This window comes from Anopheles moucheti, chromosome 3, assembly GCF_943734755.1.
Source record: "Anopheles moucheti chromosome 3, idAnoMoucSN_F20_07, whole genome shotgun sequence".
Lineage (NCBI taxonomy): Eukaryota > Metazoa > Arthropoda > Insecta > Diptera > Culicidae > Anopheles > Anopheles moucheti.
This window is the reverse complement of record NC_069141.1, coordinates 48,658,399-48,680,492: the sequence shown is the minus strand read 5'-3', so window position 1 is coordinate 48,680,492 and position 22,094 is coordinate 48,658,399. Positions and strand designations below refer to the sequence as shown.

Sequence of the window (22,094 nt, the reverse complement as noted above, 5' to 3'; positions counted from 1 at the left end):
AAAAATAAGGTGTACTACATGGGGTCAAGCTGCGGTTGTCAAGATTCATAGTGGCTAGCGATACCGCGAATAGTCCTTTGACCGCGGATATATCTCCAGAGTTGAATTGACTTGATGTGTTCTCAAGAAAATAGTGCAACCTCAACAGTATTAAAAATAGCTATCTTTTTTGTTCAACAATCTTTCAATAATAAAAGCATATTCTTAACGAGCCATTGGTTGATTTCCTCCCTGATTTTAATACCTAGCCTGTGCTGTAATTTAGGCAAAACGTGTAATCACCCCTTCACATACTGGAATCTGTCAAACAGTGCTGATAGTACCCACCTTCATTCGGTTGTTCTATTCACCTAGTTGACGGCCGCCGGGCTTGATTCGACGTTCAACAGTGCTGTGCTACTTTATTTAGAAAACACTTTTATTTTGATTAATTTACATACATTGCTTTACAGTTTTAGTTACACGCAGTACTCAACATGAACGACATCCATGGAGATATCATGTAAGTAGGTTTGATAATGGGGAAATCAATTGTTACGCGTGATTGCCGCTCGTTTGGCTTTGTTTACGCTAACATAACCTCGTTTTATTCACAATCCTTCTAGCCAGTGGAAAAAACTGTGGCAGTTCGTTTCTGGCATACACTACGGCACACCGAATGCGGATGTGAAAGAGAAACTGTTTCAGGTGTCCAAGGAACTGGTCGACGGTATTCTGCACTACAAGAAGCCTAGTAAAGCATCGGAGGAAAAGTTGCAAAAGTTGATCAAAGATAGAAACCAGCTGAAGCTACAACCTTTCGCAAACAAATTACATCAATACTTGGTAAGTAAATCGCACGGGCAAATATGTAACAGTACGGTACATTCATTGTATATTCACCAACAGGACATTGACGCCGTTCAATCATGGCAAATATTGTGTTACTATTTGGTGAACGAATATCGTGGGGCAGCCACCGCACTGGCGGAGTATATTTCCACCGAAACGTCGATGGTGAAACTGTTGCACGACATTTGGACGTATCACACACTGGAGCGTATGGTGCAACTAAAGGTGTTGAAAAATATGCTGGAATACTTCCACTCGGGTACGCACCCGTACTCAAAGGAGTACCGTGAGGTGGTAGAGCGAATGGGTTTGCCGGCGCTTAGAAAATCCTACCTGACACAGCTAACGCACTTGATAGCTGATCCGCCAAGCACGCACAAAACTCTCTCCACCGATATTATGTACGGCCAAACGAGAGTCGCTTGTGCCGAACGAAGGCTTCGGGAAACGAACGAAATACTGCAAATCCTGTTGTTGATTGTGCACTACAGTGGCATCGGTCCGGAAGAGTTGGAGCAACTGTTTAAACTTTTCCGCGAGCATTCGTTCGGTAAGCAGCAGGAATATTTGGATTCAGGGTCGGAGATACATTCCGAGCTGGTGAAGCGCATAACCTACAACGAACTTGCGCTTGTTTTCCGAACCCTCGATCTGTCCGACAAGTTCGACGATGCCGATTGGATTGAGCGTGTGGTAGCGGCCCTCGATGGACCAATGGTGTCATTGCATCAATTTCCCGAGCATGGCCCACTGTTGCTTGTGTGGATGCTGTTCAACTTTCGGCTACAGCATACGGTAGAGGATGAGGATACGACCAGACGTTACCAGCAGTTAGGATCACGAGCCATCAAGCTGGGTGTGTTTGAGTATCTGCACGCGATTGTATCCCACCCGATGTTTAAGGATCAAAGCCTAACCGCACGCATTGTACGGAAATCCATCTTTAACCATCTTGGCTTTCTGTGCCAACTGTTTGATGCCGACGAATCGATCGCACATCATAGCAACATTTACGACCTGCTTAGCGAGCTACTTACCTCACCGACGATCGCTACGGAGTTCTGCAAGCTAGAAGATCACCCCATTCGGGCACTCTTTAATATCAGCTTGGAACATTTCCCCGTTGAATTCACACCACTATCCAAAATAGCGTATGCACTGGCAACGGCGGGTTCTACGCAAAACAGTTACATACAGGGGCTGTTGGAAAATTTGCCCGTATACACGGAACTGTATACTGGTCGCAATCAGTACGAAATCCGGAGTGCATCCTCCACGAACGAAGATGAGTTTATCCTGTGCCACGATTACACACCTTCGAGGAAGATTAACTTCACCATCGCCCGTGGAACTAAGCTGATTGTGCGCGATATGCAAAACCAGCGAACGTACGTGCACTTCAGCACCAGCTACAACTACTTCAATGCATTGCACCACGAGATTAACGAACTGCTGGAAGATGCTCAAGCAACAAGCACCCTGAACTCGGAACGGGTGCAACGGATTGCGGCCGGTTTGAAGTATTTAGCCGTGGCCGTAAGACGCATACAGCAGCCTTACGACATCACCTCGGAGATGGTGCACCCAACGGAGATGGTTTTCGATGTGCTGCTCAAGTTTAAATCGGTTCCGAATCCACCGATCGACTTGCTGGTACAATGTATGAACGTTTGTACCGCTTTGGTGCCGCTGTTCGAGCAGGAGATATACACGCGCATTATCAATCTAAACATCCTTCCGTCGATTAACAATGCGAATTTAACCTACCAAGAGTACGCCAACGGTGTAGGGTATGATTCGAGCCTGGTAGGCTACTATCTAATGAACGTGGAACGCAGTGCCGGTCGTTACCCGTTACTGATGGCGTATTTTAACTTCCTCAAAACGTACACCAAGCTTGGTCGTAATAATGTGTTCGGTGTGGAGCTGCCGGGAGCAATATTTTTGCTGCGTGAGGTCCTGCCGCACGCGAACAATTGGCGCTACGCGACAGGATCTGATCGGTACCGCGTGCTGGTATTCGTCGTACAGTACATCTACGAAATTCTGCAGCTGAGCGAAGACAAGCTGGACAGCGATTATGCGCGTCGCGTGCTGAGAGATACGTGCGTGTACAGTTTGCTAAACCGTGACAATGGTTTGGTGCTATTAAGGATCGTTGGTCTAGGGAACGGGTACCTGCAAGCAGTGATGGAACGGGAATCAAACTGGATGCTCGTTCCGGAGCAGCAACTGAACCTGATGATTCAACACTCGATGACGATACTGATGCAGATACTGCGGCTAAAGAAACACATCCACGAGTATGACCTTTCGCCGTTGGAATCGGCGATTTACACGCAACCGAAGCAACGCGACACATTGCGCATCATACCGATGGTAACGGGGTACATGAGCAACATTTTTAATCCCCGACTGCCCATCCTGTCCTGTCGCTTGTTGCGAAGATTTGCCATTGAATTTCGCATGTCTCTATTGGCATGTTTGGACATGGAACCGGATCAAATACGGCACACGTTCCTTGAACGGTTGCACGATGAAATCGAGAGTGACGATTTGAAGCTTGCCGTGCTGGAGTTTGTGGAGTCGTGCGTTCACAAGCAACCGGGACTTACGGAAGCGTTCTTTAAAGTGTACTATGGCAAACCAGATCGACGGTTGCTGTTGGCGAAGGATGGCAGTGGTCCTGCTCCAGCAGCAGGCGCTGGAACCGGTGGAAAAGGTCGCCCCAAAACGATGATCAATGATGGCATACCGACGTACATGGAGGAGTTCCTCGAAGCGATTTCAAACGATCCGGTCAAACTTGCTAGTCCGTTGCTGTCGCGCATAATGTCGTTGTTTCATGCGCTCTGGAAAAATAACATGCAAGCGTTGGTGACAAACCTGCTACAGAAACCAAACTTTTGGTCATCGCTATGCAATCCGCTGTTCAGCGACCAGATAGCAAGCAATATGCGATCGTACAGCCAACTATTCAACATCCTTGGCATTGAGCTGTTTCGCATTAATTCTGCCGCGGGAATCAAAATGGATCCCGAGCTGGCGAAAGTGTTCGAACGTTTCACGCAAACTTACGATATCTTCGCACGCTGGGTTGATATTGTGGTAGATCTTCCGGATGCTTCTCGACGGCGCCACGTCGACAAGGATGGCAGTGAGGGCAATGCGAGCCACAGTGGTGGCTGGGATGGTGGAGCAGATCAAACACCCGACTGGTTGGGACGGTTACAATCCTTCAAGGATCTATTGGTACTGATCGTGCGCAAAAAAGAGCCCGGCATTTCGTTGCCCGATCGTTGCAAAACCTACCTTGCCGAACGTTTGTTAGCGGCTTTGGTCGAACGCGTCGAACATGTACAGGATATGAGGCCCCTGATCGTACTTTCCGAGCTGTACCTAATCGTGCTCTCCGATTTCGATCACAAGTACACCGAGGATCTGGATAAGGATGACGAGATGTTGATACGGGCCGAAAAGTTACTAAGTTTGCTAACTGTTTCTTACGCGGATATACACCAGAGGGCCAAGGAAGCGATGATTGCTATTGGAATAAAAACGGTCGAAATACAGGCGGATCGCTTGCTGGTTAATTACACAACTGCTGCAGAAATTACACGCTCGGCCGTCGACATTGCCGGGGAGGAAATACACGCGCTTGAGCTTGCCATTCAGGCCCACGGGTTGAAGGCTAAAACCGGCAGTGAAACGAACGAAGCGAAGCAGTATAATTCGCTGCTGCTTGCCATTAACTTGCTGAAGCAATTGACCATAAGTTTCGATCAACCAGGAACAGGATCTCCGACGGTACAAGCAAACTCCACGCGGTGGGTCAGTTGGTTGGTTAAAGGAAAACTCTTTCAGCGTTTGCTCAGCATCACAGGCACGGTACTACCGGAGTACGGCCGAAGGAAACTAGTTACGGAGCTGTTGAACCTGCTGATTTTGCTTGCCGAAAGCCAAAGCTCTGAGGAATTGCTTTATAGCGACGTAGGAGACTATCTGTGGTTAAAGCTGCTGCCGCCGAAAGAATTGCTGCAGCGTCCGTATGTTATGGCGAACGTAAGTTGTAGTCGCACCGGTTTTTATGCAATGTGTTAAGCAATTATTAATTGTACATCCTTTTTTTCTTCCAGGAAACGCAACAACAATGGCAAACACAGGATTGGTGGCCAATTTACTCCAAAGGCATACATCTAGTACGAGCGCTGTTGAGCAAACATGGGTACAGATTTTTACGCGATGCTATCTTCTTCGTTGGTATTCATGAGGAATACCTGATGGATTCACTTATGCTCGCCAAGCAATCACTCGAACCCAGCGCCTTTGTGTTGATTCTCGAAACGCTGCAACTGCTTTGCACGATGGTACCGTACGAAAAGGAGTGGCGGCTTGAACATAGCCAAAGTATGTTAAATCTTATGGTAAGAGATACGCGTACGCTAGCGCAACAAATAGCACAATGATCAATTAATGTATTCATTTATCATGAATTATTATTCATTTCCACACAGCGCTGCACACAGTTTCTTATGGACCATTGCATCTCGCTGCTCTACCGACCGAAGATATTGAAACGACTTACAACGGGGATGGCGGATAATGTTGGATTTATCGTGTCTGATCTGGAGATGGATCCTAGCGCTATCGATACTTCCGACGAGCTGGTCGATGCGATGAATAATCTTATCGAGATAGTGTCCCTGTGTGCCAAATGTTTGCTGTGTTTTAGTCCACCCCTGCTGGCGCTTCTGTGCGATGTCGAGTTTGTACCCAGCCAGTGGTGTCCACTGATAGAGATACAGTTTGGAGCGCCTAAACTTAGCACAGATAATTATTCGCAGCTCAGCTTCGGATCGTTACTGCAAGCGGTGTGCATTTTTACGAAGGTTTTAAATTTGGTAAGTGAACTAGCGCAAGTGAACAGGATAATAGCACAGGCTAACCAATTTTCTCTCCTACAGCAACATTACAGCTTCAGTGAAACTCCCTTGAATGAATTGCCGGCTAGTGAAGACGCGGAACAAGGTGATGCAACGGATGGTACGCTTACCATGGGTCTTATATCACGAGCTAATCGATCGGCACTAGGCGGAGCAACGTCCCCAGCATCATCGTCAGATGTATCACGTGCTGGCAAACGAGCACAATTCTCAAAGACACTCTCAATGACAAGCGTGTCCAGTTACACGTCCAACAACGCTATTACGCTTTCGAACGAGTTACTCACCCATCTGGACAGCAAACGGTGTGTCTGTGCACTCGAGTACGTTCTAACGCTGTTGACGTCGCAGAGTCTGTTTGCGCTGAAAGATACGAACCTTTCCCAGCGCGAGAAGCAGCTAATAAAGCGCGAACTAAGCTCGGAACTGCTGATATTTCATGATTTCGTGAAAAAGCGCATACTGAAGGACGCGAAATGCATTCTATCGCGCAAGAAACATGGCACAGTGCCAATCATAAACGATCCTTATGCGTCACTTGACGACGATAATGTGGATGCGGACATGCTGGATCGTTCCAGCAGCACAACTGCCAGCGAGCGTTCGAAAGCTTCCCAGCAGACAAAAAAACAAACGTCCAGTACCAGTGCACAACATTCGATGCGCATTAATGTGGTGCGAAAAATGCATTTACAGCACCAGCAGCAACAGCACCAAGATGCAACGGAACAAGCCGCGGCAGGAAGCGTCGGCGGCGGCCATGTGATGAGCCCGATCACCGGTCCCCATGGGCAGGAGTTTGGCCGTAGTTCATCGACACCGGTACTGCGCGGCATCCTGAAACCATCATCATCCGCTTCCATCAAACGGGTCATGTTTGATGATGGGTTGAACAGTGAAAATGCCAAAAGCATAGCGTACGTGGAACCGGAAGATGAACCGATATTTTTTGAACCGCAAGAGCCACGCTTTACCGGTCTGTCACATGTGCAGATGGTGGAGGAAGATTACATCCATCTGCTATCGAACGTATTGCTTATGATTGGACAAAGTGAAACCTAAAGGGAACATGCGCAGAGCATTGATTGTTATAAAGTTAAAAATCGTCGTTTAAAATTAATTCGCATTAATAAAATTAGATTCGTAATTGTTAGGTTATTTTTTTATTATCGGTAGAACGGCCAAGCCGTAGATCCGTAATTATGAAGTGTGGCTATTTTGCTAACGTAGAATATAATCCGATTTTCAACGTGGATCTGAACGAATGAATGAAGCGCGAGAGCTATATGCGATATTACTAACAAACAGTTGTTAAACTCCGAGCCCTCTAATCGCTGTTGGACGCAATAGTCTTCTGTATCCAGTCATGATAGTACGAAAGGCGAATCTGAACATCAGGTACTCCCTTGGCGCATTCGTTCGTCAATAATGCCTGAACTATGGCGACTTGTTTTCCCTTCCAAGTTACCGGACTGCCAGAATCGCCCTGTCAGCACCAAAAAAAAAAAGCAAATAGAACATTCTTCAAAAGTATTAAAAATGTTAAGGTGGACTTACGTCACACATTCCTTGGCCTCTTGTTTTTAGAGTGCACATTCGGTTTTCGCAGAGCCTAACGTTATACGGCGATTGGAATTTCATTTTATCAATAGTGGCCCGACAACGTTCCAGTGCAACGTGGCGTACATCGAGAGTTTGCAGCATGTTGGGTCTCTGTACTTTATCTATCTGTCCCCATCCGGTGATCGTAAGGGTAGCATTATCGGGTACCATTTCCGCCGAGTATGCAATCTGCTGTACGCGGTTGTTAAACTTCAGTGGGGATGTCAGCCGCAGCAGTACGATATCGTCCGTCAGGAACGATGTATTCAGCGGCAAACTACAAAGTGAGCACGGCCAATTGAAAGGACAAATCTCAAACATTAAATGCGCATCGTTTGCTTACTTGTTGTAAGTATAGGCACGATCTATCGCGTATGTGTTGACTCTCTTCTTCCAATTGTTAGTTCCAACGACAACTTTCGTCGCGTTCAGCTTTACACTAATTGGGACGAGAATAGGAAACCCTTTGTTACGAGGATATGTTACATTTAAACGCTGCCATAGCTTACTATGCTGTACAGTGGGCAGCGGTCAGTATCCAACGATCGCCTACGATCGATCCACCGCAAAAATGTTGACCTAGCAGTTGCAACGAAACCTGGTGAGGTGCGGCACCTTCCTTGGCGTCCGTTCCTCCGATAATAAGCTCGGCAGCGTACGATGAACTACTAATGATTCCACCACTGCTGCAGCCCAGTAAAAACACTACAACGATACGCGTGTGCATCATCTTTTCGTTTGAATCTCGCAGAACCAAATCTCTTTTTCGCTTCGAAGCTGTGATCCGCACTGACCGTTTGCAAAACGAATGTGACGAATATATACCGGTTGTGTTTTCAATTTTATTTTATCTCACCACTCATCTTTACTTTCGACACACTTTAGGAGGAGGAACCTTCAACCTTTCGGAGCAGGACCGGAACACAAGATAAAACGCAAATACGAAACATCCCACCATTCGATACACATAATGTTAAATGTAGTAAAATTACAATGTCACAGATTGAGTTTTAGTAGAATTCCTGTACACTGATACGTTTTGTTGGGTAAAAATGAAGATACGTGAGATACTCATAGTAAATCATTTCTAGTTGATTCCACCCAGCATAATATCCGAGTATTTGTTACTTTCTGTGAATATCGCTATTTTGGATAGGATCTCTGGGGCATATTCTGGCAAGTTCTGATGATCTTCTTTTACCTATTTTACCTAACCGCAACCTTTGTATTCGTATAAAATTTTCCCCTATCTTGGGTAAATGGTCAGTAGCCACAGCAGCATGGAAGTTGAGATAGATAAGCACTAGGGTGCTTACTGTCAACTGGTCTATCTATAATGCGCGCCTCTGAGCCTCGTGACGAACGGGTCACTGGTGAACTTCCTGGTGGGGCATGAGTCAACTGGAGAGTTCGTCCCCTGACCCCGGTAAGATTGCGATTCCGACAGCATGATCGACACCCTCACCTTGCACTGCACCACTTCTGTACCAGCTTTCCAAGGAATCTGTACTACGGCTTGGGGTTTCATAGCTCGGTCCGATCTATGGTATTGTAGACCACCTTGAAGTCAACGATCAGGAGGTGCGTAGGGGTCTATTGCTCTCGGTATTTCTGGAGGACGGCGGACCGTAGAGTAAAGATTTGGTCGGTGGTTGATTTGCCTTAAAAAAACCCAGCCTGGTAGCTTCCACCGAGATCTGTAGCAAGGAGCGCAAGTCTGCAGAAGAGTATTCGGGACAGAATCTTATAAGCAGCATACAGGACTGTGATGGCTCAGAAGTCCAGCCTGTCGCTCTTTTTGTACACTGGGTGTATAAATACGCCTCTGAAATATTTGGTATCGTTTGTACGCTCTTAGCCACGTTTGAGAGGATGATGGTCAGAAACATTGTTCGACCCATATGTGTTTACTCGAAGTACAGTGAATTCTGACTGGTCATGTCTTTAGAATGACACCGGAAGACGACCAGGTCTGTTAACTCCTTTTAGGTTGTTGGTAAGTCCAAATTGAAATGGAGTGGTTTCGTTGATGATTCCACCGGGATAAAAGAATGGTAGGCAACGTCGATTCACCAGATCCCCACGCACCACCTGTTCATAGACTTCAAGGCGGCCTACGATACCATAGATCGGACCGAGCTATGGAACACCATGCAGCAGTACGGATTCCCTGGGAAGCTGGTACGGCTGTTGAGGGCCACTATGGATGGGGTGCAGTGCAAGGTGAGGGTGTCGAACATGCTGTCGGAATCGTTCGAATCTCACCGGGATCTGAAGCCATTGGACGGACTCTCCTGTTTGCTGTTCAACATCGCTCTGGAAGGTGTCATGCGAAGCGCGGGCTTCGACATCAGGGGCACGATTTTTACCCGATCTCATCAATTCCTAGGCTTCGCGGATGATATCGACATCATCGGACGGACTTCTGCGGCGGTGTGCGAGGCGTACACCCGACTAAAACGCGAGGCCGCTAGGATTGGATTGAGGATCAATGCGACGAAGACAAAGTACCTGCTTGCCGGGGGCTCTGATCGTGATAGAACCCGACTCAGAAGCAGAGTATCAGTTGACGGTGACGATCTCGAGGTGGTAGAGGAGTTCGGCTACCTTGGCACGATCGTAACTTCGGACAACAACGTAAGCAGCGAAATCCGAAGGCGCATTGTTCAGGGAAATCGTGCATACTACGGGCTCCACAAACTCCTGCGATCCAGAAGGCTCCAGCAACACACGAAATGCACGATATACCGCACACTGATACGTCCGGTAGTCCTCTATGGCCATGAGTCATGGACAATACGGGCGGAGGACGCCAACGCTCTCGCCATTTTCGAGCGGCGGGTGCTACGGATCTTTGGCGGTATCTTTGAGCAGGGAGAGTGGAGAAGGAGAATGAACCACGAGCTAGCTGAGCTGTTTGGCGGAGCAGACATCCTAACGGTGGCTAAGGCCGGAAGGATACGATGGCTGGGGCACGTGATGAGGATGCCGGACTCATGCCCCACCAGGAAGGTGCTCGCCAGTGACCCGTTCGGCACGAGGCGCAGAGGAGCGCAGCGAGTTCGTTGGCTGGATCAAGTGGAGCAAGACCTGTCGGAGATCGGGTGCAGCCGGGGGTGGAGGAATGCAGCCTTGGACCGAGTTTCCTGGAAACGGATTGGTGACCTGGCCATGTCAGCACGACGTGCTCAACTGTGAGCGGGCCAAGAAGACGAAGAAGAAGGCAACGTTGATTGACCGTGAGTTGTTTAGAAGATTTCTGCACGCTAACACTGGATTAGTAAATAAGTGAACAAAGTATCGTTCGAAATTCTCGTTGATGATAAGCTACGGTTTCGTTTAACGGTCATTTGCATATCGTCGCGAACGATCGGTCGCATTTCTCGAAAAAGTGGAAGAAATTGTTCAATAACAACCGCAAACCGATAAGTACTACCGCGTACGAAATGACTAACATGTAACCCGGCAGATGCAACTTATTGCGACCAAGATTAGTTGAAGTTGGTACTAATCGTTGTACTATCTCTGTTTCGATAGCTAAATAATGCGTGTGTAATTCGACTTAGACTAATTTACTCTTGGTATCTTATTACAAATATGCTCTATGTTCTAACACAAATCCTATAACACGCACTTCCTGCAACCCAACTACTAAAATTTGACGTGAAACACATAGCCTACGCCTAAGCGCAAACAATCTCACTTAGTAGAAAATTGTACAATACTCACACTACAATGAAGAATATTCATACAAACGAAGAGATAATTGGTAGAATGTTTGAAGTGCAGGAGGCCTGTTCTCCTCTTCATCTTAACGATGCTTTCCGTTCCGTATTAGAAATTTCGTCAGAAACAATCAAGATAGTTGCGTAGGAGACAACAATCAATCAACATTTCATGTACATGTAAGCACCAAATTTCCAGGCCACTTTTGATGTTAAGAATTGAAATAGAGCCAAATTTTCTTTTAAAACCTTCGGAATCTAACCGGTAACTGTGTTAAGGGAACAAACTCTCCTGTTTGCCGCTCAACAAAAGCTCTGGTCTTTATCATAGATAGGATTCGAAAAATTAAAAATATTGTATTGATATTAACATAAACAAAGGAAGTAGCTGATTAAAAAAGACCATTTTGTGATACTTGACATGCAAAATGACCTTCGAATCGAATGTATCAATCAATCGCAATGGTCGTAAAGTTCGACGATCGACTCATTAGCATTGCATTCCCCAATTTTATAGTTGTGTTTAATGATGCACAAGATGCAGCAACGTGCATTCGAATCTTTAGCAAGAAGCATTGAGTACAATTCATACAAAAAGTCTCTATGTTATGTTATGATAAGAGTCTATGTGGTTTTTATTAAATTTTTGAATAACGTTACGTTCAGCATGTTCACGAACTGTTGAAGCATTGATTGAACTAATTGGGCATTGATTAACAAAAAATTGAGACAGCATATTATCCAACTGAAGCAATCCTAATCTAGTCAGGCATTTGCTGCAATCGTTTTCTAGACCCAGTCATAAAAATATGAAATGCCCGAGTGTGCATGAAGATGATGAACAACAGTGGCCCAAAATTGCAGTCCTGGGGTAGGACGCCAGTATAAACCTAGATTTAAAGTACTCTATTCGTACCGAATGCGAGCGATCGGTGTTAAGTTAACAGTAGATCACCATAACAGTAATCGAAATTGTAGTTACAATTATCGAAGCACTCTATGCAATGTTCGAATATGCAACATTGTTTTCTCAATATATTCTTCAATGGGTTCAATACATAACACACAATCGATTTTAGTTTTTCGCTCAATTATTTATAATCCTCATTCTAATTTACAACTGTTTCCGTAGAGTGTTTGCATGTTTTTTTTTGTTATGTTTTGTTTTCTTTTCATTTTCTCTTCATGTTGTTTTTGTGTTGGGAAAGAGTTTTGCGAGTTGAATGCGTTTCCTAGTGGCCATCATTATAACTTTCCTCATGTGTCATACGTGTATTTGTTGCATCTCTCGCATATTAGTTTACCAGTTCGCGTATTCTCCATGATCCATGCTCTTTCCCTGTCAGAGACACAAACTTATGTTTGCCGCGTCATTACAGTGCATTCGGGATCCTTTTCAGAAAGATATTTTAAATTCCATTTGTCCTACCAATTCACGAAAAAGTTGTATGCATTGTGAGTTGTAGTAAGTGTATGCGTTTTTTTTATCTTGCTTTTAAACAGCTATTCAAGAATCGAGTTGTAAGTGTATCTGTGCTCTTTACCGTGTGGCCGTTTTGGTGCTTGTGTAACCGGTTCAGATTTTCATTCGTTCGGCATATCATGCGTCGGCGAATTGCTGTAGGTTTTAGTATATTTCTCTCAGTCAGCACTTTTGGTCTATTCTTCTCCTCTTCCGTTACACTCCTCTGGTGTCTTTTGGATTACTTTCACCTTATCTTCCGCCATCTTCCTCGTTATCTAATCTAATTAGAGTGAGTTTTCTACCAAAATAGTTGTGTTTTGCCTGTTGTTGCGGTATTTGCAATATACGGCACTTCATAAACAATTCAAGAGAAACGATACCAAGGCCTGAACGTACCGAGGATAAAGGGGAGAGAAAAAGGACAATCCTTGGAAACTATTCCAATCGGAAAGAAAATTACGCAATCCGCTGTAAGGCTCGAGCATTCGTAAATAATAGTAACGGTTCGAAATTCTTCAAAACCTACATGCAGTACTATTAATTTTTATATTCTTTGTCCCCGTTATACTACTTGCAGCACAAATTGTAAGAAATAGCTTTATTTTGTTTCATCTTTCGCCCTAGATTTCATAATTGCCCTAAACCGTTGTACTTTCTTCCCATTGTACGAGGTAAGGTGAGTTGCAAGGGAAAAGTAACATTTCGAACGAGTCGGGTTTCGAACACTGCATTCGAATCTGGTTTTGTTTTTCGTTTTGCTTGATAGCTAATCGTGTCCCTAACGTTTTAGTGATCATAAATATCAAATTGCGTTATTGTTGAATGAAAGATAGAAGAGTTTAACTTGCTTGATTCTGGAGGCGATTTTGTACAAAACCACAACAATAAATGAGAAAACAAAATTCCACACTAAATCTCTCTCTCTCTCTCTCTCTCTCTCTCTCTCTCTCTCTCTCTTTCCATCTGTAATTATCAAACATTTTGGAGCAATAATATTGTTCTTTGAACTACGCAACCTACATTCTTTGTCTGCGGCACGGGCACAAATTCACCGAATCAACCAAATCGTGTATTCATCTTCTATCAAATAAACAATACAATATACAATATGATATGAACATATACGTTGAATACAAGCTAATCTCACAACACAAAGCAAATACTTAATGTATCTAACCAGGGACAATTTGAATGTTTGCTTTACTCTTTGAACAGGCCTCGTACCATTTAAATTATGAAGAGATTTTTGTTCAATTTCAGTAGTAATTTTATCGATATCTAGGCACCAGACAGCGAGCGAATCATCAAACCGCTTGTACCGATCCTGATAAATGGTGCATCCTACCGCCCTCACCTGATTAGCAGCAAGATAATTCTGATGCTCCTAGTTTGAGAATGTATGGGCATCGCGCACTATCTTCCATTTGTTTTCATTTGTGTTGCTGCAGTAATTGATCTAAAAATAAAAATAAGGTAAAATTTATTGTAATAATGCGCTATTGAGGTTGACCATCCCGATGTCACAACTGCTTCTTGTCAATGTGTGTGTGTGTATCATGTATACTGTTCCAGCATCAACTGATAATTACTTTGTGTAAGTTACATTTTCCAGAGCGCTGAAGGCTTTGTTCGGAGCTTTTAGTCTCTTCGCTTTGTTGTTTCATTGTGCCATTTTGAATCATTCTATTTTAGGTCGCTACTTCATAAGACTTCTCTTTTCAATACGAGGAAACCTTCGATTCCTCGTCAACGATCGTTATTTCATACCGATGAATCATACATCCATCAAGGTGCGCTATACGGCAAGGTTCAATGTTTAATTGGATTGCACAAAGAAGAAACTAATGCGCCTTGCAGTCTATACCCCGGCCTAACTATACTACGTTAGTAGTGAAATAAAACAGTAAAAAATCGCCCACACGAAGGAATATTCTATTGCTCCAAATGATTAGACAGGGTATAAATTGAATCAATACAGAATATCGTCAACATTACATCAGAACATGAATATTGTAATTTCGAAAGTTCGAGAATACTTTTTTCGTTCTTTGTTGTTAGTTGGGCAAGGCCGGAACCGTACGTAGCGTAATGTACTCGCTCTCACTTCTCGTCACAAGTGACCTCCACATCTATGTCCATGGCAATGAAAGAAACAAACATCGATAGAATCGATTAATGCATTTACCTGATGGTGCATAATTTCCTCACGCTTTCGTACTGTTGTTGTTGCCATTGTTTCGCTCATATGCGAGACTTCTCGTCGAGAGTAGCAGACATGGTTTGATTTGTTTTGCTGTTCTTATTATGACTGCTGCTATGGCCGCTGATGTTCTGAAAGGTTGGTAGTTCTTTGTGGAACCATGGACACACACTACTATTGGGCATGAAATCAAGCTCGTACAATTTAGAAGCATGACTGCTTGATTCAACAATTTCGATGCCTATCACCGCGTTTTCACCGCACTTCATCATCATCATCCTCATATTACAGCTGGGGATGCTGCGTGTTTAGTCTCTTCTATTGTTTGCAAATTTTCGCGCTAAAGATTTTTGACAGTTGCTTGCTTGGATGATGATGTTCAATTTGTAGAAATTCCTGTGGACACACGCACACACTAACGCACATTCACACACACACAAACACGCGCACGCGTTTGTTTCTCCTATAGAGGTGATTTTTTCCGCTTGAGTTGCTGAAGGAAGGCGGATATTGGAGCTGGAGCTGGTGCTAATGCTGATGCTGAGGCTGCTTATTTGCCGCACGTGTTACGATCGCCGTCTTCGTTACAATGTTTTTCTCTTTTTAAAAAAGTTATTGTGTGTAGCTTAAGGAAATTGGTTAATCAGAATCTAGTTGTCGACGTTCGCGTACCGTTGCGTCCACTCCTTGGCGTTTCGAATTGCTTCCGCTTCGTTCACTTTCCACAGCTCGGCCACATCGTTCGCCAGCGGATCGTCTGGGTTGGGTGCGCTCAGCAGTGCCTGGATCGACAACAGCACGGTACGAATCTGCAGCGCTGGGCTCCACTTATCCTTAAGAATGTCTAGACAGATCCGTCCGAGACGATCGATGTTTGGATGATAGATCTTTGTTATGAAACGCACCTTTGGTGCCGACATCGGATAATCCTCGGGCAGGAACAGCTCTAGCTTGAACAGGCCGCCCTCGAACGGTGAATCCTCCGGGCCGAAAACGATTACGTGAAAGTAACGGGCATTCTGTTCGTCCGGTATGGCACTGATACCGGGGACAGGTTCCTGCATCAGACGCTGCGTTTCTTTGATTATTCTACGGGGCAGAGCAGCCATATTTGTTTAACTTCCCTTCTTTTCGCACGTTCACACAAAGGCCTCGTCGGCAGCTAATATTCACACACACAGGAAATACGATGCTTTCTTTTACCAATATATCCGCACGTGTACGTGTGCCGATCAGAAATAAGTTTCCAGATTTTTCTTCTATCCACAAACTATCTTTCTCCAACTGTGGCAACCCCGGTCTAGTACGCCTCCTAGGCAAACGAGCTTGCAATTTGACAGTGGCCAACTACGAAAGGCTTCCGAGCGCTGTCAGCAGGTGCTGCACGCAATTTCTGTGCAAACACGTCGTTAGCTGGTGGTTTCGCTTTATTTGCGCTTGTTCTAACGGAAGTGTAGTGGCTCAAACTACAGCTAACAGGAACCAGACGGCGGAGAACTGCGTACAATTGCGATGATCTTTCTTTTCTCCGTCACTAGCGAAATGGGACGCGACATTCACGAAATCGATAAAATGACAATTTTCAACGCAAGAGTCGGAGCGGTAGTTCTCAATCGAAACGAAATGAATGCATCCGATCCGACATTTCGATTGTGCGGCGAAACCGGCCCAAGCGACAAAAACGCTTCAAGATCGTAGAAGAATTTGTAATTTGTTTCATTTGCGATTGATTACGTTCAAGATTCATAATTTAATATTTATTTAACGAATTTTATTTATTTATTCAATTTATACAATTAAAAAAATACCATTGTCTTTTCCCATCAACGCGTTGATGGAGCGTGTGTCAAAATCCATACATTTTCAGAAAACATTGCGCTTGGCACAGGAGCGATAAACACTACCTAAACACCCTGTTCGACATTGGTCGTAGTTCCATTCCGCTCGAATCATCTGAAAAGGTACCTTCGCTTCAGAAATACAAATTGCAGTGCGTTTAAACGATACCACCGCCCATTTAACAATCATTTTTGTTGTAATGTCGACTTTTGAAATACGAAGCGTTTCAAGCGTTTTTGTTCTATTTTGCACAATCAGCATTCGATTGTCAAATATGACCGCGCGAAGCTGTCACAACAACCATTGTCAGCTGATTTCATCTGTTTGGGCAGAACTCATTCGTCTGTGAAACGTTGACAAGTGAACAGCTATTCAGTTTAATTTGAAAAGGCAGTTACACACATACATACAACATCAAGGACACACTGATATTACTACAACCGCACGAATTTTGGACAAAGGAATAAAAAGGACATACGGATAGGATAAGTACTTAAGATGGGGGTCGTGGACCCTGGGGGGGGCAGTTCCCCCGGGTCATATTATGAGATCCTTGGGGAGGATCATAGAATAATGGGGAAAAGAAGGAGAAAAATGAAAGGGGATCGATTGATACTGGAAGAAACACGTGACACGGAAGAGATTTTTATGGTAGTGGAGAGTACCACCTTGGGAAAATCGCTTGCTACGTATAACCCATTCTTGTTCCAAAAAGCTGTTGAGCTCGCTATTAACGGTAAACCGATAAATACGACGCTGCTGCGTGATGGAAAAATCCTAATGAAGATGAGGAACAGAAATGACGCGAAAAAGCTATTTAAAATTAACCTCAATCATCCGAACGCGTCGATAAATGTTAAAGTGTATGAACACGAAACACTTAACCTCACCAGGGGAATTGTTAGGTGCGATGCATGCATGTTTCTTTCCGAAGAGGAACTTTTGGACGGATTAAAGGACCAAAAAGTTACCAAGGTCGAAATACTGAAAAGGAAAAATGATAAAGGGAATCTGATAAACACAAGGTCGGTCATACTAACCTTCAACAGCACGGTCCTTCCTAGAAAAGTAGACATTGGCTACTTCACCGAAAGGGTTGAGTTGTACATACCCAAACCCACTCGCTGCATGAACTGTATGCGAATTGGACACACAAAAAAAGTCTGCTACAAGGAGAAGAAATGTGCGAAATGCAGCCAATCATACCACGAAAAGTGTGAAAATATTGCAAAGTGCGCAGAATGCGGTGAGGCACATGGCACGCTGGACAAGGAATGCCCAATTTACAAAGACGAGTGTGAGATAAAAAAAATTCAGACTGAAAATAGAGTGACGATGCGTGAAGCTAGAAGAATACGCAGGAACATAGCTCCTGTGATCCCAAGAAAATACACTTCGCTAGACTATGCAACAACCACAGCAAATAAAAACGGGCTTACCACCCAAACCCCACCAAAAGAAAATACTAATGAAGAACAACTGAAAAAACAAGAAAATAATAACCAAAATAACACAGAGCAAACAAATACAAACACAGAATCAATTACTAAAAACACAAAAAATACAGAAAATAACAATCTATCAAAAGAAACAAAAAATGAAACTCATAACAAAACTATAAATACACCCACTCAGAAAAATATAGACATCAATACATCAGATGAGGAAGGAAGTATTTCCTCTACAATCACAGCCCCCTCGATATGCTCAGGGGACAGATACGATGTGGATATGGAGAACGAAAAAATAACGTTAGATAACGGAGAAATAGTGCCATACAAAGCACTAACACTGGAGGAAAAAAAAGCAATAACAGCTAAGCGATTGCTAGAGATACTATAAAACCCTACAGCTAAAATGGCTGGCCTAAACAATATAAGAGTAACACAACTCAATATACAGGGATTATTAAATAATATGGACGAACTCAAGCATATTATAAATACTGACAGGGCAGATGTGGTATGCCTACAAGAAACCTGGTTGGTTGATCACACTGCCTGCAAGATAAAAATACCACAATACAATCACTTCTACCAAAACAGAGAAGATGGCTATGGTGGTAGCAGCATCTTCGTTAGTAAAAGATACCAGGCAGAGAGCGTACATGTGCATCGAAAAAATGAACACATCCAAACCACCGGCGTAAAACTCAAAGGTCTGAATATAACTGTGATAAGTACATATGTGAAACCTACTACAACCAAAACTAACTACGCTAAGTACATGAATCTAATATTCCAAGCGGCTGAAAACAGGAAAGCCATAATAACAGGCGACTTCAACGCTCACCACACTACGTGGGGAAACCACTACTGTGATATGAGGGGAAGAGCCACATTGGAAGAGATCAATAAGAGTGATATGGTGATGGTTCATAACAAAGAACATACGTTCATAAACCCAGACGTAAACAAAAAAAATACCGCCATTGACCTCACCATAGTATCACCGAATATGGTCCTAGACATTGAGCGTAAGGTAACAGACCAACACGTTGGTAACAGTGGACACAGAATTATCCACATAACCATTAAAAAACCAGCCAAACCACATACAAGAACTGTGATAAATATGACTAGAATAGAGAAACAAATCCGTGATATTAAATGTAAGGACAATACTAGTATAGATAGCATTAAGAGTACGCTTAAGAACATTACGAAACAAAACACCAAAGACATAGTCTACACTCCAAAAAGTTGGTGGAATGAAAAGCTGCAAAATGCCTGGGATAAAAAAAACACATCCCGGAAGAATTTTAATCGAAACCGCAGCATAGAAAACTCAATTCAGTTCAAAAAGGACCTGGCAAAATTTAAGTACCTGAAAAAAATAGAAAAAAGAGCTAACTTTGAAGCTTGGCTAAGTAAGGTCAACTCGGATAGTACGAGTAAAGAAATCTGGGACCTGGTGAATAAATGCCATGGGAAACACACCCACCATAACCGTAGCAACATAATAGCCGAAAATACGGATAATGCGAAAGAGTTCCTGAAACTGAACTTCAGCAGTCCTAAAGGGTCAAAGAGCCAGTACACCCCACACTTTGTTGCGGAAATCGAGATTCTGGACTTGGAAAAATGGAAAAGTATACTAAATAATAAGAAAAACACAACACCGGGTGTAGACGGTATTTCTTACAAAGCGTTGAAGCTTTTGAAAGATGAAGTGGTCCTTGCCTTGATAAAGGAACTTAATAAGATGTACCAAGAAGGAAGGGTACCAAAGAAGTTAAAAAGAATCAAGATAGTTGCAATTGCTAAAATAGGTAAAGATTTAAACTATATAGAAAATTACAGACCTATAGCACTTTTGTGCACGCTAATCAAAATTATGAATACGGCGGTACTACGAAATCTAACTGAACACTTAGAAAGGTATAATCTCCTTCCGGAAACCAGCTTTGGATTCCGTAAACATAAATCTACCATGACGGTAGTGAATCTCCTGGTACACAAAATTTTACGAAATAACTCAAAAAAAAAGTACACTGGAGTAGTTTTTATAGATGTAAAAAATGCTTACAACAGCGTACTCACCAAAGAGCTTCTTATTATCCTAAGGCAAAACATGGTATCTGAAGAGGATATCGCATGGATTGCAAGTTTTTTAACCAACAGAAGCTTAGAAGTAACAGTGGGGAAGGAAACCATAAGACGAGTCGTTAGTAACGGGCTTCCACAAGGAGATGTACTTTCACCTACTCTATTCAATATTTACACGAGCAGTTGCCATAACCTAAATAACGACAAAACTAGAATATTGCAATATGCGGACGACTTTGCAATAATTGAAGCTGGATCAACACCAAAAGCGGTTGAAATGGCATTACAGAGATCCATTACATGGTTAAAAGATCGACTAGAACAACTAAACTTAGAAATCAATAGTGCCAAATCAAAAGTAATGACCTTCCCAAATAATAAATTCAAGTTACGAATAAAAGTAGATGGCAGTGATATAGAACAGGTCCAAGTACACAAATTCCTGGGCATAACTGTGGACAGCAAGCTGAGGTTTAACGCCCATGTGGATAACCAGATTGCTAAAACAATGAACCGACTGAATCCAATCAAAACGATCTGTAACAATTCTAATCACATTAACCCGGAAAAGGCCATACAAGTTCATCGTGCTATTGTAAGGGGCACAATAGAATACGGGGTAGGCTTTAGCCTTAATGCTAACAAGGAAAAACTACGCAGAGTAAACACGATCCTGAACCAATCCTTGAGAAGAGTGACAGGATGCACTAAAACAACACCCCTCAACACACTACACGCCATAGCGGCGGAAAGACCTTTTACCATCAGAGCCAAACACCTTACATGCAAACAAATAGCGAAAACAATAGCATTTTCCGCACCAAACAATGCCCTCTTCGCTAAATTGAACCATCGTCGCTCCGCAAAATTATCGGCAATAGAAGAAAGCTATCTTAATAACAAAGACACACTACACTCCATAGCCACGTACCATTTCAATAATTCCATAAAAAGCAGCTCCAACATAATAATCCGCACCTCAATACCAGGATTAAATAATAGTAAACAGCAATACAATCCCAAAATAGCAAGACAATTAAGCCTAGAACTGATTAACTCCACTACCACCCCTAATACTGCCACAAAAATCTTCACAGACGGAAGCAAAATAGACGAAAACTGCGGTATAGGTATATATATTGTTAGAGGCAATCAAGAACTCTTAAGAAGATCGTACAAACTAAAAAATCCAGTGTCCATATGCTCAACAGAGCTATATGCCATAAAATTGGCACTCGATTGGGTAGTCCAAGAACAAATAAGTGCCCCAACCATATATACCGACAGTCGTGCAGCATGTTTTATAATCAAAGGTGCCTCAGACGAACTATATACGGACGTCATATTGTCGGAAATTCTCAATAACGGAACTAAAGTAAACCTGACTGTACAATGGATCCCTAGCCATGTGGGCATTGAAGGGAACGAAATAGCAGACAGCCTTGCCAAAGAGGGTACTAACTGTGATAACATAATAAGTAACAAGATTCATCTCAAGGATGCCATAACAAGATTCGAGAACAAAGCAAAGGAGAATACCAACACGTGGTATGCAGAAATGTGCCAGCACAAAGGAAAGACCTTTGCAGGATATCAAACCCGAATAGAGAAAAAAATGTGGCACCATAGACTAAAATTACCAGCTCACGGTATTAAAATACTAAATAGATTAATATCGGGTCATGATCACAGCAAGTACTGGCTACACAAAATGAGATTAGTAGATAACGGCCTCTGTGATACATGCAATGAACCTGATACGGCTAAACATATGGTTTTCCACTGCCATAAGTACTCTGTAGAAAGAAGTAATTCAAACTTCATCAACGAAGAAGAATTCAAGAAAACCTGGAAGAGGAAAGACCCACGGGGACTTACAAAAGTATTGAAATTCATCAAAGATAACAGAATAAAGTTCTGAATGAACTACACATGAACTAC

The 22,094-nt window shown here is 43.3% G+C and overlaps 3 protein-coding genes across 3 annotated transcripts; 1 reads left to right on the top strand and 2 right to left on the bottom strand.

The window, feature by feature from the left end:
* The first annotated feature begins 476 nt into the window (after positions 1-476).
* LOC128301375 (nucleoporin Nup188) lies at positions 477-6,909 on the top strand. Its single transcript, XM_053037820.1, has 6 exons — positions 477-502; positions 606-825; positions 889-4,893; positions 4,968-5,255; positions 5,346-5,732; positions 5,796-6,909. Exons 1-6 carry the CDS (start codon positions 477-479, stop codon positions 6,834-6,836), a joined length of 5,967 nt encoding a protein of 1,988 aa, XP_052893780.1. The 3' UTR covers positions 6,837-6,909.
* A 192-nt stretch (positions 6,910-7,101) lies between these two features.
* On the bottom strand, positions 7,102-8,106 carry LOC128302783 (chymotrypsin-2-like). Its single transcript, XM_053039634.1, has 4 exons — positions 7,886-8,106; positions 7,720-7,815; positions 7,332-7,653; positions 7,102-7,260 (listed from the first exon to the last, which is right to left on the bottom strand). Exons 1-4 carry the CDS (start codon positions 8,104-8,106, stop codon positions 7,102-7,104), a joined length of 798 nt encoding a protein of 265 aa, XP_052895594.1.
* Positions 8,107-12,042: 3,936 nt separating this feature from the next.
* Positions 12,043-16,345, bottom strand: LOC128303205 (ubiquitin-conjugating enzyme E2 N). Its single transcript, XM_053040073.1, has 2 exons — positions 14,752-16,345; positions 12,043-14,022 (listed from the first exon to the last, which is right to left on the bottom strand). Exon 1 carries the CDS (start codon positions 15,873-15,875, stop codon positions 15,417-15,419), a length of 459 nt encoding a protein of 152 aa, XP_052896033.1. The 5' UTR covers positions 15,876-16,345; the 3' UTR covers positions 12,043-14,022; positions 14,752-15,416.
* Between the last annotated feature and the right edge of the window lie 5,749 nt (positions 16,346-22,094).

Excerpts from the sequence above, each read along its gene's own strand:
- LOC128301375 (XM_053037820.1), top strand. The coding sequence starts at position 477 with ATGAACGACATCCATGGAGATATCAT. Across the intron at positions 826-888 it reads ACAAATTACATCAATACTTG|GACATTGACGCCGTTCAATC; the intron begins GTAAGTAAATCG and ends ATTCACCAACAG. Across the intron at positions 4,894-4,967 it reads GTCCGTATGTTATGGCGAAC|GAAACGCAACAACAATGGCA; the intron begins GTAAGTTGTAGT and ends TTTTTCTTCCAG.
- LOC128302783 (XM_053039634.1), bottom strand. The coding sequence starts at position 8,106 with ATGATGCACACGCGTATCGTTGTAGTGTTTTTACTGGGCTGCAGCAGT. Across the intron at positions 7,816-7,885 it reads GCTGCCCACTGTACAGCATA|TGTAAAGCTGAACGCGACGA; the intron begins GTAAGCTATGGC and ends CGTCCCAATTAG. Across the intron at positions 7,654-7,719 it reads CGTGCCTATACTTACAACAA|TTTGCCGCTGAATACATCGT; the intron begins GTAAGCAAACGA and ends CTCACTTTGTAG.
- LOC128303205 (XM_053040073.1), bottom strand. The coding sequence starts at position 15,875 with ATGGCTGCTCTGCCCCGTAGAATAATCAAAGAAACGCAGCGTCTGATG.